Source organism: Glossina fuscipes, unplaced genomic scaffold (genome assembly GCF_014805625.2).
Source record: "Glossina fuscipes isolate IAEA_lab_2018 unplaced genomic scaffold, Yale_Gfus_2 61514, whole genome shotgun sequence".
Classification (NCBI taxonomy): domain Eukaryota; kingdom Metazoa; phylum Arthropoda; class Insecta; order Diptera; family Glossinidae; genus Glossina; species Glossina fuscipes.
In genome coordinates, this window is record NW_024003726.1 from 1486978 (window position 1) to 1507997 (window position 21020).

At 36.1% G+C, this 21020-nt stretch overlaps 1 protein-coding gene across 1 annotated transcript in view; it reads right to left on the reverse strand.

Moving 5' to 3' along the window:
* Positions 1-19819, reverse strand: part of LOC119643670 (zinc finger protein 2) — a 29231-nt gene extending 9412 nt beyond the window's left edge. The window contains exons 1-4 of the mRNA XM_038043068.1: positions 18805-19819; positions 18585-18725; positions 13160-14308; positions 11136-13097 (exon numbers count right to left, since the gene is read on the reverse strand). Of these exons, the coding sequence (XP_037898996.1) occupies positions 11136-13097; positions 13160-14308; positions 18585-18725; positions 18805-19806 (4254 nt within the window). The 5' untranslated portion in view covers positions 19807-19819. The remainder of the gene's footprint in view (positions 1-11135; positions 13098-13159; positions 14309-18584; positions 18726-18804) is intronic.
* Positions 19820-21020: the final 1201 nt, after the last annotated feature.

Sequence of the window (21020 nt, forward strand, 5' to 3'; positions counted from 1 at the left end):
GTGATCGTCTTTTCAGCTGCTGAAGCTTCGGGTTGAGTGAGAAATTCCTTAACTTTTTGTATGTGTCCTACTGTAAATGCGTGTTGTTGGATATTTACTTGTGGTAGTTCGCATAGACGACAGTCGCTTACAGTGCTACTGTTAATCTCTGCAGTGTTTGCAATTGGGAAAAATGAGTTTGATGTCTTGTTTTGTAGGTTGACGGTGTTGCTATCAGTGTTGTCATCCGCAAAATTAGACAGCTGTCGTTGTTGTAGCTGTCGCTGCTGATTGCGTGACTTTTTATCTTTGGCTCTAGAGTTTTGGAACCACACCTATAATCCCGACAGAAGTACATACAAATTTAAAGCTGAACTTATAATAAAAACGTTAGTTCCTTTAATTAGATAAACACACGCACACACACACACATATAAACACACGCACACACACACACATATAAGGCACTCGTGTGTAGCAACCAAGATCACGCACCGAACGCGTATACTAAAAAAAGAGGCTAAAAGGAGGCAACAAGAAACACAAATGCAAATGTTACTCTAATAAAGAGCGGAAAACGCCAGCAACCAAAGAAATAGCCCTTTTTAGCAGGAGTAAGCCCAGTGGCGCCAATTAAACAAATTTGACGGTAATGGCAGGAAAAGCAGGATAAAGCAGGAAAAATATCAAAAGGCATAAAAAGAGGCGACATCCTCAAAGAGACTAAAAATAAAAAGCATGTTATATCCTTAAACGCGATGGACAATAGTTTAATATATAAAAGGAGGATGGAAAAGATTTTTGAGGATAAAACTACGGCGGGGTAGATGGTCAAGGGTGAAATAAAGGATCTGGGTAAAGTAAAAACATCATAAAAGACAGTCGCCACGGTCAGAAAGTAATTCAATCGCTTACAAATAGCTAGTACTATTAAATGGTTGCGAAAAGCCTATGTCGGCATACGAACAACAGTTTTGTTTTTCCAAACTTAAATTATTAAAACAGTGTTATTTGACGCCAAACTTAAAGTGTTAAAGCAGTGTCGTTAGACGCAGAGAAAATAAAAATAAAATCGGAGGTCTGAAAAATAAGGGGATGGCAGGAAATAAGCTACTTAATCAAAAATGGCAAAAATAAAGTCAACACAAGCAAACTCTGCTTAAAATGTAGCGAAGAAGACTATGCTAAGCAATGCAAAAATGGCGCGTAGTAAACAAGATGCAGAAAGATAGGGCAAGACCAAGTATAGTCATTGACAAAACAAAGACAATACTTAAGCAGCTATTTGGATGCCTCCCAGAAGATAAAGAGACCAGGAACTCTGCAAACTTTACAAATAGTTTGAAGCTAATTTAGCGAAAATGTGAGATATAAATGGCTATGCTCATAAGCGAAAAAATTTAGTATGGTGGTGAAGCAGTACTGGTCAAGGCGGCTAGCACTTTCCTCAGCAATAAATAGGCATACACATCTGTTATCAAAAATTTACAGTTTTTAATCCAGTCAATGAACCTTGTATTCGTTGGGGTGAATTTATTCCCACAGAGGCGAACATGTTGCCAACGATAGACAACCGGAAAAATAGTGGACTTACTTCCGCAGAGAAAATAGCCATAGTCATAAAACAAATCAAACAAAAAAAGGTGCAGTTCCCTCTGATATCTCCAAGAGCACTATAAAGAAAGCCATTTTAACAAAATCTGGGAAATATTTATATATTTTCAACATTAAGAAACCAAAATTTTTCCCGGAAAAGTACGGGTGCTTATACCGCAGCGCATCTCCTTATTTGCCTGTTGGACACGATAAGCAAAGCTCGCGAACGCGCAAAAGAAGCGCTTAAGAGTTGAAAGTTATCGTCAGAATGCCAATTTAGATTCAGAAGAACGAAAAACATTGCATACACAGAAAATATGATCGCCAAATACCAGCGGACGCTACAGAAGAAAAACGTTGGATGTAAGGCAAGAGAAAACAAATACAACTTAATAATAACGTTTGACAGCAAATATGCTTTCACCCCAGAAACTTTGTATTGTATCGTCGCCGCCCTCCAGGAAAGAAGACTCCCACATCATCTTATAAATATTATAGCTAACTATTTTAACGGTATGACTTCGGTATGAACGTGAAGAACAGTTCAGTAGACGATGGATTACTGGATGAGTAGCTCAGGAGTCAGTTCTAGGCCGTGTACTATAGAATGTTATGTACATTAACATTCGCAGAGAGAGTTTTAATCATGAATTTTGTAATAACAATCGAAGCAAAGTCTCAAGAGGAAATCAACGCTCTAGCAAATGGCACAACCAAAATTGTTAAAAAATAGACTCAGTGAGTTGGTTTAAGGCTAGCAGAAAAAAAAATGGTCGCAAAGAATCGCAGAGAAGAAGGCGGATAATTTACACTTCAAATATGCACCACCACCACATGTTCCCAAGACCCCATAGTACAGTTGTGGGTAAAGATCATATAGATGCTTATGAAAAAAGCAGATATAACAAGAACGTAGAAACTTGATGGCAAAAGAGGTAATAGCAACTATATTGCAGGACACTTCCTTTTGACAATATGTGCTCAACAAATCATCGTACACTATAGGCATTCAACAGCACGCTGACTCTTTCGTCTAAGAGTGTGCGCCGCGTATCATATGGTGTCGGTAGACATGGAATTCGTTATCGCTGGTACAGTGCTAACTAACTGCGGGCCAAGGAATGCATTCGCAAAGTCGAACTATACCATATGCAAACTGGCGCGGATAAACGGCAAGCGAAACTCGTTGTTCTGAAAGAATGGCTGCAACGTTATAATAGGTGGAATAAAAGTAATTGGACGTATCGACGCGTGTCAGATTGCGACAATAGTTTAGAAGACAGTATGCTGAGGTTGGATACCGCTGAACGCAATGATTAAGCGGTCATACTTACTTCCGAACGTACTTACAGAAATTAAAGATAGAGCATACGCGATTTTGTGACTTATCATAGGTTGTTTGTTCGTCTGAAATACCAAGACAGGCAAAAGCGACTACATACAAAAAGTGAGACTTGCCTCTTTCCAACAATCTCGTGGCCAATATGTTAAACGACCTGAGAAAATTTTAAGGAGTAGAATTATTGGACGGAATAATATTAATTAACAACGTCGGCTCATAGATTGTGCCTAACTGGGATAGGCGTATAGGTGATATTTAGCGCGTTAAAATTTCTGTTCATAGATACCGCACAAGCTGAACTCGTCAAGTGGTATCGTATCACGTTGCACATATGGTGACCATGCCGCTATTATGACGGCTATGCCTAAGAGCACTAGAAAGTCAAAAAGCATCGCTACAAAACAGCACAAGCAAACTACATCCACATTATTGATGGGTCGAAATGGCTACTTTACTAAAGAAATATTTCTAAGCTATAAGCAGAAAGTCGAAAAGGAAGTGAGCCGAAACATACGCTAGCAGGCATCCAATCGCATAAAGCCAGAGCCATCCAAAATATTCCCAATAATTGTCTAGCGACGCATTGGTCGCTCATGCCACAGTTGTTATATGGCAAAAATTTGGAAGGAAAGTAAACTACACCTAATTATAAAAACAGTAAAGAACATAGTGTACGCTTGTTGCGACGTTAATAAAGGAATAACGTACATTATCTACCTCAATGAAAGCAGTAGCAAACAAGATGAAAAATAACTATTGCATAGGTCAACATATGACAGAAGAGAAAAGAGTCCGGCATGATAATGATGCTAGGCGTAAAGAACGTTCCTACATAGAATAGTTTTTTTTAAAAATAAAAACATGTTAATTTAGAAAATCTTTTTTAAATGGTTCATGGACGATTACACATTTTCCTATTTTTTGGAAATTTTTTGTATAGCATGCCTGCATGTTTTGCCACGAGGACTTAATTGAATTTTTTAAAACCTTGGTACGAATCGAAGCGCTACTCAGCGAACGCGTGACCCATGGACGTAACCAAGTGGTAACAGGAGAAAGTAGTAAACAGAGAGCAGCGCAAGAAGGTCTTGCAGCCGATGTGAACGGGATGCTTTAGTAATCTTATGATCTTCTGAGTTTGGAACTCTCAAAGTAGATTTATATTTCATTTTCAATAATGGTATAGAGTAAACACGACTTTTTTTTTGTATTGATTGACCAAAGAGAGACAAAAATATTATGCGCGAATGCTACATATTTGCCAGAAACGTGGACATATTGAATAAAAAAAAAAAAACAATATCAAGCAAACATATTCTAAATTATTCACGTACGCCCATTCCACATTTGTTGACAGCACAATAAACTACGATAAATCCCAAATTTTTATACTAGAAACACCCTTCGGTTTCTCAAATCTCAAACCCTACATTGGTAAAGCTAGAAGTTTAGGGGGCTGAAACCATATTTTACCTGTGCTAAGTATATTGGAAACTTCTATATGTCTAATTGTTAAAGGTGACCTATCGAACAGGACGTTGTTGTACTAGGCATTAGAGGATAATCAAAAAAAATTCATACGCGTCTTACAAGATTGTTTGCTAATTCCTTTGCTAGATTCTTCGCCTACTATCATAGTTTAGGTCTTATGTCGAATTCGCCAAATGTCTATAAAAATTGTTAGCTGAGAGACTACAAGAAAAAAGTTATAACTGGCTGTGGAAAAACTGGAAGTAGCCCCCACACAGTTTTCTCCCACGCATCGATGACCGAATGTTGGATTTTACGCACACTAACGTAGAATGTCGCCAAACAAGTCGAATGCCGAGTTAAATTGATAAATGGATGCTGATGACCAAAATCCAAAGTGCAAATTATTATTATTAAAGGTGTTTATTGAACAGAAGCACATTCCATCGTCTGGTGTTTGTGGCCGAAGAAAGAGGGGCAATCTGAAATACCCAATTCAGGTATATTAGACCATCCTCTGCAAAGGACGCCAGGCAGCATGTACTGTGACTTTCAACAGGCAATAGAACCGGAGCACGAAGTTAGGGCGGCGACGGTCTTACAACGTTCTGTATTCAGCTGGCTGGGGCAACATTGTGTAAAGTAACAGAATACAATGCACAGTCCTTCAGTCACCGCTATGAAGTGTAATGTGCAAAAATATACTCTAGTTTTCCACACTCACCCACATTTTTATGACAAGCCGCATACGGGTACAATGGGTTGTACGCTGAAATTAAGTAAAGAAGGGAGTAGTGGGGTACGTTCGAATGGAAAGTGGAAAAGTGCAGAACGTTGGGGAAGATGATTGGTAAACTGAAATTAACCATCAATTTTCCTCTCCTTTCCATGGGATAACCTCTATTCGGCAAGCCTTGAGATTGAAAGCCACAATTGTTCACACGATGCAACATAGCATAAACATAAATGGGTTAGACCTAGCAAACGAAGAAATGAGGGTGATGCGCGCAAGCAAAAAAAGGGTAAAAAACTTGAAGACCTGTGCGACTAGCTTTTTGTCTTCTGCAAGAGTATCACCGCGTGCAATAATTAAGGACTAGTTAACTTTCAAATAGCGCGCACATCATAACATCTTAGACTAGTTAACCAGTTTTCAGACCGTTTCTAGATCGATCACAGTAGTGATCGTAGTAACAAAGGCTGTTGAAATCCTGTCGAATAAAACGAAATGCATCGAAGAAAAAGAACCATGGAGAAGGTACATAGTGGATCGTTTTCAAGAAGAAGGACGGCGTAACTTAAATGAATAAGTGGTACGTACTCTGACCTTAGTGAACAGATGTCAAGCATTCTGGGGGATTGGAGCAGAGGGCAGGGACGTTAAAAAGTTTCCAGCTTACGGATGGCCTTAATAGGGCCCTCACTTACAAAATTACGGATATACCTAAAAATCCGAAGGTTTTTAAGACCGTTTCCCACTTTTCGACGAAGATTCTCGAGAAACTATGATTACTCGACGAATAGGGCTATGACTATAACGGTATCTGATGAAAAAGGGTATAGAGAGAAGAGGGCACGGTAATTAGTACTTCCACTGAGACGCCACCAGATGTAGCTTTAGCGAAAAAATTTCATTGCCATGGCTATTGCTAAGAAACGCTACAGACAAAGTGAGTGTATGGGGTACGGTCAGTTTGCAATTGCTATGGATGGCTACACACGCACACGCACACGGGCACACATACACGCCTTATATACATTTCAATATATTTAGCATCTATATATAAGCATTTAGCATTAAACAAATTATATACATGCATTTATAATGTAGGATATTACCCATTAATTATATATATATATGTAATAAACTGAAAAATACAAACGAAAAATGGTATATTCGCATTAGACCGAATTATCTTGTACCCACCATACCTTCGTTGATACAAGAAGAAACTTCCTCCATTTTTCGATAGCTGGCTTATTTGAAATCTAATGTTATGTCGAAAGCAAAATTTCCCATTTCTTCCTTCCATATGATATCATTAGGAACTCGTCAGTAAAAATTTGTGTAGAAGCATATGTCTGTGGTATTGAGAATATAATCGTGAAATCCGCACACGGACCGACATACAGAAAATTGGCTAAACTAACTCCCCTTCGTCGATCAAAATACACAGTCATAGACAAATGTGTATGACAAATTGAACCATACATCTATTAAAGTATATTAATTTGATAGAGAGTTTAATTTTTAGTTGTTAACGCTTCTTAGTAATGCTGCGCAGAAGATATTCTATAAAGAAATTTTTCTTAAACTTTTGTGTTCTCTCGCTGTTTTGAAGTTGTGCACGAAATTTTTGTATAATATATTTGAATTATAGTTCTCTGCTAAACTCAATCCACTAGCTAATAGTTTTCCTGATGGATAAGGGACGGTATTTAACTTCTGAAAAAAGCCATAATCGGAGAAAATCCGATTATAATAGCTACATTATTACAGTTACCAGGACAAATAAAGTTACAAAACGATGATAAATTTCCAGCAAGGGAGTGGTCAAGTTATTTTGTTAGATATGTACAAGTAAACATATTGTAGTAGGCCAATGTCCACCATTAAATATCATAAACTACTCTATTTTTTTCGATATCGTTATTCATATAACCACTGGTCAAAATACGTCGTTATATGGGAAGTAGCCAAAAAACGGGTCCGAACCGTTTTCGACAGCTATTGTCCTTGTATCAAAAGAGGTCAATTTTATCAAATTTGGTCAAAATATTATGGTCTGTAGGTTGAACATGAGAAAATAAGACAAGCAGACAATTTAACAAGCTTGGATGGATTCAGAAAATAATTCAGAAAGTGCTTCTGAATCGATCAGTATAACAAAAGGTGGGTCTACCTCAAGTCTTTCCAGGACGTACATCCGCACGAACTCAATATACAAAAGGTGGTGTAGAATATAATAAAAGAGGTAAGCTGAAACCTAGAAACGCCGCTTCTATTGACAAAGCCAAGTAGGACCAAGAGAGATTTAATCAAACCACCTAAACATAGCCAGAATGAAATGAACGGAAAATTGCCCGTACATGTATTTAATAACTTGGTAGCCAAACCGAAGCGTAGTTTTATGGACGAAACAGCGTAGAAGGAGAACTTTTTGTTTAAAATTCAATATTGTTCATCATTAATTAATGCGCATATCATTGATCAGGTCTATTACTGAAAAAGCTGTTCACCTGGGCGACAACATATTTTTCCCCTCTTTTCATAGAGAAATGAATATATATATAACTGTCAGCGTTGGTGTGATTTTAAGAAACTTCCGAAATATATCATAATCCTTCAGTAAACTGGTCTAATATAAGATAGTGCGCCTGCTGTCGGTGAAGATATAAAATATGTTGTGGAATTTCTCTATAATACGACTTAGAATTAAACTTCTATATCGTTATTGCAATGTCGAAAAATTTGATTAGTAAACTTGCGGTAACTTTAACTAACTCGTCGAAAACGATCATTTTTAAGAGATTAAAAGAAAAAGCCGAAGACAGCCCAAAAGTAACAAATTTGATTGAATGGAAGTAAGGATTTAAATTTGCTTGATTAGTCGATTCAGACTAATCACAAAACGAACTACGAGAAGAAATACTACCCATAGAAAAAAAACTTTACCTAAAACTTGAATAGTAAAACGTATTACGAGTTCTTAAAATTAAATTACAGCTTTACTTTAAACTTAGAAATGCTGAAACGAACAGCAGTCGCGGTAAAAAGTTCTAATAATAATATTTTTAAGTCTGCGTTTTATATAAACTGGTGGTACAAGTATACAGAACAGCTTGAGTTTTGATTTTCTGCTATAGAGAAAAATCAATTTTGAAATTTTTTTTAAAATATTTAGCGATTGTTGGTCTTTAGCGTGAAAAAGCGGGTGTGAAATAGTTCTAAATTTATTTATAGCATCAATCTCTTAGGAAAAAATGTTTCACATCAACCTTTTCCATTAAAAGCACAGTTTTTATTTATTATTAACTCCCTGATAAATCAATAATTTGAAACAAATTCGAGTGGATAATATTTCCGTGTTAACAACACACAGAAATGTGAGCTCTGGAGAAAATTTCCAACTCTAGCCAAGAATATAGAATGTTGCCACATAGTATCATTGATCTCGGGTAAAAGCGTTAAATTCGTGTAGTTGGAAGAATCTGCAAAACTCTCTTAATCTGAACACAAGCCGAAAATTCGTTTGTGTGTAGTTTATAAAAAATACGTAAAGATCAAATGATAAGTTTTACAAACTGTTAAATTAGAAGAATACCAATGATGCATTTTGAAAAAGTATCACTTAATAAATCTCCGCTCTAACACATTTATATTAAACAATACACTCTATTACACACTATTGAAAAACCCTTATGATTTCTGGACAGTACCAGCCTTCAAACGCTATATATATAAAATTATATAATATATAAATTTTAGTGACACCACTTTCGTGATTTCCAAAATAATGGCAAAAAAAAATTAAGTATGCTTCGTAATACGCATTATGGAGTCTCATTATCAGAACAATTAGCCATTATGGAATTTAGACGCGGCCGTACAAGCATTGATAATGAGAAATGCTTTGGCCGCCCCAATTCGGTTGTTTCAGAAATTTTAATTAAAGTGAACCGATTTGGGAGACTGTAAACTGAAGTTCCGTGAGACATCGGAAACACTAAAGATATTAGAAGGCATTGTTTACTTTTTATATAAACATTTGACCATAACAAAGCTTTATTTAAAATGAGTGCCGCGCTTGCAAATTCAGAGCGCTGTTTGAAGCTAAACGTATTTCTTGCGTTGGTATGGACAATGGAAAAGATTTCTAGCTGAATGAGTAGCAGCAAGTGACAGCCGTTCATACCAACCAAAAACTCAAAAATCCACTGGTAAGATTATGGCATCTTGAAGATACTTTGTTTATCGATTTTCTTCAAAAGAGATAAAGGATTAACTGGTTAAATTAAATGAATTACACTACTTTAAGATCAAAGACAAACCATTCTACAAAAATTCACTGAAAGCTTAATGTAGTGTCGGAACGAGAGCGTGTGAGCGAATACAGCCAATTGTTAAAAAAAAAGGTTTTTCTTAGATGGACTGGAGACTTGTTGAGCGATGTGGCATATTGCCGATTTATTTCGAGGTAACATCCATTTATTCAAATATGGCTTGAAAGTTAACCGCATTGTTTTAAGTTCGTGTTCAAAGGAAAACAAAAGTGGTGGTATATATTAATTATAGACCCTACGAACGTAAAATATCACACGCTCTTTTCAAAATTTTTGCACTCTAACTATTTAAAAGTTTTCGCAATATTGAGGCTTTCGAGAAATCAATGAAAAGATGAAACGATGAATGATCAACTGAAAAAAATTTGTTTGGAAAATACTTGTTAAGTTTTTGTGGATATGCCATACGCTTGGTAAAACAACCAGTTTTCTGAATACGAATATAAAAAACTTTACTGGAATTTTATGAAATTATTATTCCTTTAATGTAAAAGCAAACCATATTTAGTTTTTCTTGATTGCTTGGATCTACTTTTAAGAATTTGAATTTGAGACGCAGAAGAACAGAAAATTTGTTTTTCACATCGCATTGCAGAGTAAAAATTCCAACTATTCAAATTCAATGCATAATTTGAAGAAATTCCAATCTGAATCACATTGTAAGGCGCACATCACATAAATTTGTTTATTGTATCATCCTAGATGAGATTTGATAAACTTTTGTGTTTAATCTAATGGACATATTTTAAATTCGAATTTTTTCATTCAGTTGATCTTCAAGATTGTTCGCAACTCACTCTAAGTATAGAATATATGAATGAAGAGGGTTCAAATGTTCTTTTCATTCTACGTACATATGTATATGTATGTATTGTTATGACATTTATATTGTGTTTATATATCTGTGGATATATTACATATATATTCAAATGTCATAATTATAGAGATCTGGTGTCATTTCTCTTCAGGTGGGTGTGCAATATTTTCGATCAGCAACACATTACACAAGTTACTAGAAATAGAAAATAATAAACAAAACAAAAACACAAAACATATAATAACATAAGGTATAACATAAAAAGTAAAATAACTTGCAACAAGAAGTTGGGTTAAGCTTAAATTGATTTTTTATACCCACCACTACTACTATTGACATGAAAAAAAACTTTTGGAAAAATAATTTGCACATATATATAACAATATTCTACATACATATGTTCATCCGACAGTTGGTTGAAAAATAATGCAAAGATCGCATATGCTTTAAAAGTTAATCGAATATACTTCAGACTATGTTAACGTAACGCGATCTCATACATATACGAAAATTATACACCAATTTTCTATTGTATTTATATATTCAGCAACTGTGTGCTCAAGAATGTAGGTTTCAAAAAAAGGTTTTGAGCTGAAAGAAAAAACGGGCCAACTTTTATGAAGTTTGAGAGGACCCATCTAGAACTTTGCTAGTTTGAGTGGGTAGCCGCAGCAGAAGAAACAAATAAACGGACAGGTTGATATAACCAAATCGAACTCGCAATCCGTTCTGATCAAGAATATGTACCTTGTATTACGGTTCTAAGTGGTATATCTTTGCTTTATATACGTTTGTATACTCTAATATAAGTTCTGTGGTGGGCATAATAAATAAAAAAACCTTAAAGTTGAAGCACAGAATACTGACCTGAACAACTCGCTTTTTTAAGTTGATCTTAGTAGCTATTTCCTCTAACATTTTGCGACTCGGATTTGACTCATTTTGGAAGCATTCGTACAAAAAATTCAATTGTTCCGGTAAAATAGTGGTGCGAAGTCTTTTACTTTGCTTATATTCTGGTAAATGTGGTTTCACTGTTGTTGTATTAACAATAGAGTCGAATGTTGGCCGTTGTTCTTGATCGGATACTAAAATATTGGGCGATGTAATTGGTGCTTTTTGATTATTTGAATGGTATTGCGGTTGCTGTTTATTGTTGAGCGTAATAGATCGTTGCTTGTGTACAACAATAGAAGGACGAGCAGCCAATGCTTCTGCAGTTTGAGTGATTGGCAATGAAGCAGAAATTTCAGACGACGATGACAATTGGTCACGAGTTCTATGTCTTTTTTGGTTTGGCTTCACCTCTTCTAAACCATCTAATTGATCTATATGCTCAAGATTTCTATTGCTAGTTTTTCTTTGTAAATCCAGTTTCTCGATCCTCCATGATGATTTATTGTTTATACTCTCATAACTAATTTTATCACAGACTTTGTCTCCATGTGTTTGCTTATCGCTTTTAGCACTGTAATTATTATTACGCTCGTTATCGAACACCTTATTTTGTTCTGAATTTTGTTGCTGATGATGTTCCTCTTCAACATTGTCCTGACTCGTAAGTGAATGAAATAAATTGCTTTGTCTATTCACGTCTTCATCAAGAAAGTTAACATTACCTTCATCATCAACAGTGCTCTCGCTTTTTTGTTTCGTAAAGTTTTCATAACCCTCTTGTATGCTGTTGTTGGTTGGTGTCGACGCTACATCAAGCGTCATTTGTGGAGAGCCATCTATTTGAAAAAACTTTTTAGATTCAGAAAGCTGGTAATACTGCAATAAAAACTCCAAGCTAGGTTTGCTGTCTTGATTAAAATTTGTGCCTTGCTGTTGCTCATTCTTTAGATAATAGTGAAGTAAAAACTCGTAACTATTTCGCTTTTTTGATTCTGTCTGCTGATAAAAGTTCGCCAGAAATTCAAGATTCATTTCAGTATCTTGGGTATAGGATTGCTGCTGGTTATCAGTGATTTGATAACGTAAATTGGCACTGCCTTCGTTCTGCAAAAAGTATTGATACAAGAAATTATACTTTTTTGCCTGGGACTCATATTCATTGCCTGACAATGATATGCCATCCAGCGACGATGCATCGTCAGCGTTTGAAGAAGTTTCGGAATATTTCCTTTTTTTCATAGGCGGTTGGGTTGTTTTTTGATGCTGCTGTTGTTGCTGTACTTGGGCAACTTGTTGTAAGCTTTGCAATATAGTTCCAAAGGGACCATATGTGGCGGCTGCAACTGCGGCTACCGCTGTGTTTGGATCGGTTCCTGGATGCTGTTGGGAGGTTGATGCATACAAATTTAGATTCGGGTTAACCAAATGCAACAGTTGATGTTCGCGCAACTGTTCAAAATTTGTGAAGGTCAGCTTACATTTATCGCAGTCGAACTTTTGATTTTCGGCGCTTGTTTTATATTCAACAGATGGCGTACTGCTTGTATTACCTACTGGCGTTGGTCCGAATTCGCTTGCAGTATTAGATTTGTGAAAATTGGACGGGAGTAATTGAACATGCGTTGATGAGGAAGGATGACCACCTGCTGCCAACAGCATCGCTGTGTTATTTACATCAGCCGATGAATTGGAGTCTTCAGAACTAAGGTTTTGTGCTAATTGCGCTGCAGCTATTTGTGCTTTAGCTGACTTTTTGTTATTCTCTTCTTTAAAGCAATGATTTTTTTGGTGACGTATTAATTCATAGTAACGCTGAAATACCAGATTACATTTTTTGCATGCATAATTTATGTTTTGTTTCTTTTCTTCAGACTCGTACAGTGAGTTATTTGGCTGATTTTCATAAATTTTGCGCTGCTTTTGTCGCGCATTCTAAAAAAATAAATAAACGACGTCAATTTTCATTAGTGATTCAAAAACAAAGAAATACTCACTTGAAACCAGACTACTATAACACGTGGTGAAAGTAAAAGAAGCTTACTGAGATATTCTAAGTCGCTGTCTTTTGGGTAAGAATTGTTCTCGAAAAATTCCTGCAAAACCTTGATCTGATAATCAGTAAAGCGTGTGCGATTCGCACGTTTACCGCTCGAAGTCGACGAAGAATTTGAGGAATTAGAGTTGTTATCAAACTGTACGTGGGAAGGAGAGTGTTTCTCAAACGCCTTAGTGCTAACTGGGTTGACCCCGCTACTGCTGTTTGCTCCTGAATTGTTACTACTGCTATTTTGGTGACTCGGACGCTCTATTAGAGATAGAGCGTTGTTAACAGAGCTAGTATTGGCACTATTTAATTGAAATTTTTTAGGGGGTCCCATGCTACTGCCTGGTAGGCAAGGCATTTGATTCAGCGGCAATGTATCTATGTGCTGTCCCAACAGCTCATTCATACTGTTATATATATTTGGGGTGCTTGAGCGATTAGGAGTTTGAGGACGTGAATGCATATCTGAACTACCGCTTTCGGATTTTGCTTCGTAGCTACCAAAATATGTAGTTGCAGAATATTGCTGATGTTGAATAGTGGTAGTTGATGATGCAACAGTTGTATCGTTCATATCATTTAAATTGTGTTCCATGATGGGGCAACCCACTTTTTGATGCTGTTGATTAAAAAATGTGTTGACGGTCGCACTCGATGGAACAAATGCTTGCTGTTGCTGAATATCGTTATTACTACAATCCATTGATATGGACAAGTTAAGCTCTTTTCTATGTTCAGTCTTTATTGAAACGTCCGCTTCAAATGTTGTGTTTCCTGCACTTGATACTTGCGTGTTTGACATTGTATCAAGATCGTCTGTATATTTCTGTTCATTGTGTTGTTGTTGATGCTGTGCTGCCTGCATGTCATTACTGTTATGATTTAAAATAGCCACAGATATCGGAGGGGAACGTGCTTGCTGTTGTTGCTCATTACGTAAATTATTCTGTTCATTAAGCAATACGACTTTCGCATTGCCAGTTCGCTCGTATTCCTCTAAGTTCAATGTAGTGGATGGAGGATTGTTAAAATTGTAGGGTGAGTCTTTGTTGCGTTGTCGTTCCTTAAAGAGTGTATTACGAAACCAATGTTTAACCACCTAGAAATTAAAGCACACAAAGTCGCTTATACTCATAACTCTAAATTGTATTCAGGTTTTAAAAGAATCTGAGAAAAAGCATTTCTTCTACCAGTAGCTTAAAAATGTATTCAACCAGGTTTTTGAAGGGGATTCAAATAAAAGATTATTAATTAAATAAAAGTCCAAAGAAATCATATAATCATTCCAATTCCAAATGCTTTCCCAATAGTTGAAATACGTGTCTGCAACTGGAAATTATATCAAGTATTATATACTTAAAATTATCGACATCCGTTCGAGCACTGAGTGGGGATGTGATATTTCTTTTAATCAAAAAGCAATATTTAGTCGATATGCGATATTGAGATATTTCCATGGTTTTGAAAATAACGAAATTAACGTCACTGAAACTCGTAAAAAATAATTAAAACTATATATAATTTTACGATCGTCGTGTAAGTGTTGTTACTTTCTAAATGTAGTATAAATTTTTTGTTAGAAAAGAGATTAATGTCTATGTCCCGGAAATTGTAGGTAGGGATTGAGTCCAGCTTATAAAAACAAATTGCCCACTGCTTTACTGGAAAACTTTCTGCAATTTGTTGCAACAAAACGTTAATCTTTAAGATATGTATAATAATTAAGCAAAAATCAGACCAATGACCAATGATAAAAACAAGCTGAGAACAGTAAAGGTACAAGCGTTGTGCAATCATTTAAAAATAATTGGACAAAAATCTTCCTACATTTGGGTGGTACTTATGTGAGGAATATAGGAATAGAACACTTTGTTTGGAATGACGGATGAAAGCAAATCTGGGCAAGATGAGTGATATCATGTGTTTCATGTGTGCTCATTTGTTTCAATTTAACAAAAGCAATTCAAAAGAAAATTTATAGGAGTGCGACACCTACAAACGGCGATCCTTCTAAAGTAACAGAAAAAAGACGAAAAAATAAGATGTTCTGTCAAGAAAAAAGCCACCAAAACTTGTTTTGCTTCGATGAACTTTTCATAACACCGATTGGAATAATAACACAACTTCTTCACATATTACAGGCCTTCCCCAAGGAAGTGATTTTGCAAATCAGAATAAAAATTCAAAACCAGACCTTTGTGGAATTATTTGGAAACAATTTAAAACGATTTAATAAATAAAAGAAAAGTATAGGTCGAGAGAAGAAAAGAGAGTCAAAAACATATATTTTGTAACAAGCTGAAAGCATTTAAAACGAAACAAGTCGAAAAAGCTTTTAATCAGTCTATCCTCAACCAAAAACCGTAGCTCCGACATCAATAAGTAATAGGTGATTTAATCCAAGGTGCAACCACAATCGCATGCATACATGTAAATGTACATATATATCAGTATACTAAATTTTTTTCCTAGATGCCAGATTTATTCAAGCCGAAAGCCATTCGAAAGTTTTTGGAGTGTATGGCTTTGGTTTTCCTTCAATAACTCTTGGAATTCATAGTCTTCGAACTTTTTTGATTGAGGTCGCTCTTTGTCATTGAGATCCAAATCACTACTTTTAAACAGTTAAAACCAAAACTAATTGAAGTATGATGAAGCAGAGCCACCATAAGTACTTGATTGTCTTCGGCACCAGATTTCTTCAAACTAAAAAGCAAAAATAATGAATGTCGCAAAAGCAATTTCCATCTTTCCATGATTAGCGTCTGCAAACGCTGAATAACTCAATAATACTAAATAGAAAACTCAAAATCATCGAATCAATACATTGATACCTTATATTATTTAACCATTTTTACCAATAGATATCGCTGATTAACACCTATTATAATTGAGATAAACGCTGTTCGCTCCGCCCAAGAACGGATTAAGATTATCCAAACAGTTTTCTAATACGATGCGGGGAACGCGGCCACCAGTCCAACTATTCCTATCTTTGGGAAAATAATACTTGCTGTCGGTTTAGAACTGGATAAGGAATTTCCTTTCGTTTTATGTTAACCGGTATAGCCGAACCGGTGATCGGTAACAAAGTTTTTATGCAGATATGGTTTATTAATTGACATCAAGTGTAAACGCTTAGAACATCCTCTGAAAAATTTGTGTGTTAACATTTCGCCACCTATTTACAATATTTCCTTACATAAGCTATTCTTGACAGCCTCTTCGAAGAATGTCCGCGGATGTTTTCAGAACCAGACTACAATGCACCTGCGAAATATCAAACCTTAGGTTCATTAGTTGACTGCAAGCAGTCCAATCTCTTGCTTTAGACAAAGAAGACTAGATCCCATTAATTTCAAGATTGTTAAAACTGAAATTGACTGCCTAGCATAATCTGGTGCACGTATGTCTTCAAACTCCTCGTGCGCTTCTCCTTTGCGTTAGTCCTCGAAAAAGAGTCAAGCGTTTGCCGACCGTGTGGCGACTTTAGAAGATTGTATCAAATTGTTGCATTTGGTCGATGTCCTTTACTACATATTGCCGATTTGAATATTAACCTTAATAGCAATATGTCTTTCATTTATTACACATCTACATATGCCTTTCGGTCTTCGAAATCCGGAACAAACCTTCCAGAGACTTGTTAATGAAGTATGTCACGATCTTGGTTTGGGTTTCTCATATATCCACGGTATCCTAATTACAAACAAAGATGAAAAAGAAAATCTAGAGCAACTGGTTTTTGCAAGATTAAAAAAACACGGAAAATGTGTTCTTGATGTTTCCAATGTAGAATTTTTGGCTTACAGTCTTTCCAGAAATAAACCAAAACCTTCAAAAGAAAAAGTTCGTACTATCTAAAGATTTGTCAGTTAGACGAATACGAATGCACAAGTTTATTGATGTGGTACACAATTTAATCTACGAGTGACAGGGTAGCTAAAAACAAACGCAAAATAATAACTCAGGATAAAATTTCACAGGATGCGTACAAAACAAACAACCTTACGACAACGATTCTTCCAAAAGCGAACCGAACTTTTTTCAAAGGTGATTGTTTCTTTTTTTGTCTTAGCTGGTGTTTTGTGACCACAATTTACTAAAGGAGAAGATTGAACTCCTCGCATTATTTTCACGATAATTGACGTCAGCTGAAACTAAAAACATCTTTGATCGATTATTAGTTATTTAGCGAATGTGCATAAATCAAATTAATGTTTGGTCAACGCAATGTGGTTCTTACATAACAGGAAATTGATCAAGCACACCAAATCTTTTGTAACGTAAATTCCTGTTCCTAAAAGACGTTTTCATAACGTTCATTTGGATATTATAGATCCGTTACGCAAAGTATAAATGTTTCATATATGTATTTACTTCTCTTGACCATTTTATTCGTCTGAAACATTCGAATTTAGAAACATTTCTTTTACTGTAGCTTCGGAGTTGATAACTAAGTATATCTCAGATTTCGGTGTATTCTTAACTGTTACGAGTGACAAGAGTAGATAATTTATGTCCTAAATGTTTCTAGAACTGAGTAAATTATTAGACTCTCATAAAATTGTAACTTCGGCCTACTGTACTCAAGCTAACGAAATGCTTGACTGTATGCAACTTAAGGCGGCGTTATGTTCAAGGTATAACTTTGGAAATTATAGTGAGTGAGTTTCCAATCTACCTACAAGAAAAATCTTGGTGCTACTCGAAGTGAATTTGTCTACGCACGAGATATCCGAAGGAGATCTCATTTCTCTCAGTAACACTAGAGACGTTACCGATGTCGTGTGCAATTCGAAGGAAAAATGTAGAAATGTTAATTCCAATTTGATACATTTTTGAAATCCCGAAAGTAATTCTTTTCTTCTGGAAACTCTCGGCAATTAATCGGATGTTTTGGTCCGACGCACAAACGAATGTTGACTTCAATCGCCTTATGAAAAACCTTCTAAAATACTACGCACAAACTAAAAGTGTTCGAAGTTGAAAGAGTCATTGCCTATAGATCGTATTAAACTGGCTTTTATTGAAAATCACATCGATTCTAAACTCTCTTATACAAACAAAAAAGGAATCTTATTTCACTAAATATAATATCCAAATTTTTTGGAAGATATTATTTTTCTTTTTTTTTTGGCTTGACTATGATATTTTGTCATTAAAAAAAAGTTTGAAATATAACAGATCTTAATTTTGAGAACGAAATTAATGTATTTTTTAATTCAAGCGAAAATTTATAGAAATGCGACACCTGCTACTGCTTTTTGCGAAGCCTAAAAAAATCTGAAAGTTTTAAGAATGTGTCAAGAAAAATTTGGTGGAATAACCTCCACATACTTATATTATGAATCAATGTTTAACGGAAATTTTACCTTCATTGGTAAATTTGCTTTTTGAGACATTTCCATTATGCTCTCTTCACTAGGGGAATTGTTGATGTCGAAATGAGCACGCAGTATTTTTAATTGTTCATCGGTGATCCGTGTGCGCGCTCGTTTTTGATTATTCGACAACTATTTTGAATAGAAGGCGTAAACGTTAAATTAAAATTGAAAAATTGAAATGGGCTAAGCTATGAAATAAAATGTATACCTGTGTACTAGAAAGACCCGGAGATATCTGTTGTGGTTGATGCAACAATTGTGGACCAACATCAGTGTTGCACACTGCAGGCACAACTGCCGGGATACTGGTGCTAATGGCCGTTGAAATATTATTACTGGAAACAACTGATAAGTCCGTTGATGGCAAGTGCGCAGATGTTGGATTGGAGGAACTTGTATGAGCAGTAGAAGGTCGAGTGTTATTGGTGTTGGTGGAACTACTTACCGTGGCTGGATTACCACCGAAAACCAACGGCGGTGCCAAGTTCATGAAGTTTAGCGACATCAAATGATGAAATTGCATAAAATTAAGCATTTCTACGGCATTAAAAGGCATGCCAGATGCTGCAGAAGCAGCTACTAACTGTGGTAATTGGTGTTGAATTTGTTGAAAGTTTGAAAGTGCTGGAATATGCGATAACTGTTGCTGTTGTTGCTCTTGTAAATGATGTAATAAACCTGTCGCTGGTTGTTGTTGCTTAAGTAAAGCTGTAGTAATGGCAGCTATATGTTGTTGCTGAGAAGTTGGTGAATGTACGGCCTGGTCAGCTTTTAAGCTACTTGGCGATAAGGAAGCACTACATTCATCTGGTCCCAGTGGTGGCGTACGAGCGTTCTGTTCACTTAATAGCTTATCATTTATATTTGCACAACGCTCCACCTCGCTTCCAGCAGGAGAAACGGTACCTGGGCTACTGCAGTCACTAACATTCATGGATGCGACCAAGCTATTGGCTATTGTCTGATTGTGAAACTGTTCTATGTGCTTCTGCAACGCTTGGGCACTACGAAAGTTTCGTTGACATGTACCACATTTAGTAGCGTCACGCATTGTATGATAAAGCGCGTGAGTTGCAAGCTTATCTTGAGTTTTGAAAGCTAACGAACATTGTTTGCAGCGGTATTTATAAACGTGGCGTTCTGATATCACTAAACTCATATGATTGTCATTATAATGCGTAAACATGGCTGTTAATGTCGCAAATTGCATTGAGCAACGGTTGCGTTGACTGTTTGAAGCTAAACAAAGATACTCGCCTTGTTTCATATTGTAATGTTGCATTTTTTGCGCGTGCTGTAATAATTCTTGTTCGTGTTTGAACATGGTCTCACATTGCTGGCATTGCAGGTGATCGTAAGTTGGCAGACTATGCCTGTGCAACTGTTGCTGCCCGTTTTGGTTTTTTATCGAAGGGTCCAATGCAGGTTCAGTTGTAACGTAATTGCTGCTAGTTTTTATATTTTGCCAAATGCTATTGTCTACTAATTGCAAAAGTCGTGCTAATCCGCCACTGCTTACATTATGAACAGTCATCAAGTGCACCTCTAGTAATTGTTTTTCAGTAAAAAAGTCCTGGCAAAGTGGGCATTGTACACTAAGGTTTTGCCTTTTTGTTTTAGGAGAGCAACACGTCTCTCCTACTGTCGTTACTACTTGCTTTGGTTCGACCTTTTTTCGGAGATGACTCATTTCATTAAGGCCTTCTTGGGCTACAGCCAATGCGGACAAGGTTTCTGCCGAAACTTCTTGTTTGATTGTAAATGGTTCTAAATCATCATATTTTTCAACTCGAACCGAACCCAGTGTAGACGTTTGACTTAGCGAAGGACAGTCGTACCCATGTAGTCGCGAAGGTGATTTCGTATCTTTTGACGACCTGCTAACAGCTGCTAAAGTTGCAGCTGCCATTGCTGCTTGAAATGCATGTATAGCCATCGGATTAGTAGGTATAACAATATAGTCGTCCTTTTCGCATTGCGGATGGGAGGACGCATAATGTTGCGTCATAAATGTATGTGTTTGAGAAAAATAGTCGCATCGATTACACTTATATAACATTTTAGATATTCGACTTGAAAATTCTGTAGAAAGCAACTCATCATGATTTCTCTCATCCGAATTTAGCAGATCGTGTCTTTCAGAAGTTCGAGTTCCGGTTAAGCTTGCTGACGGCGACCTGCAGGAAACTGGTGAATATGTATATCTATCGAAATTTTCTATTGTATCAATAACGCCTTCAACTTGCAGATTGTTTTCGTTTTTACATGATGCATCTAGGATAGTAATAACAACAATAATAATTATAATTATTATTATAATAATTATAACGTTAGAAAGATGTGTCTGTATGTCCTCACCGTCTGTCGAAATATAGAACAGCGAATTTTACTTTAAGATCACGTTTAAGTGCCTCTTTAAGAGGA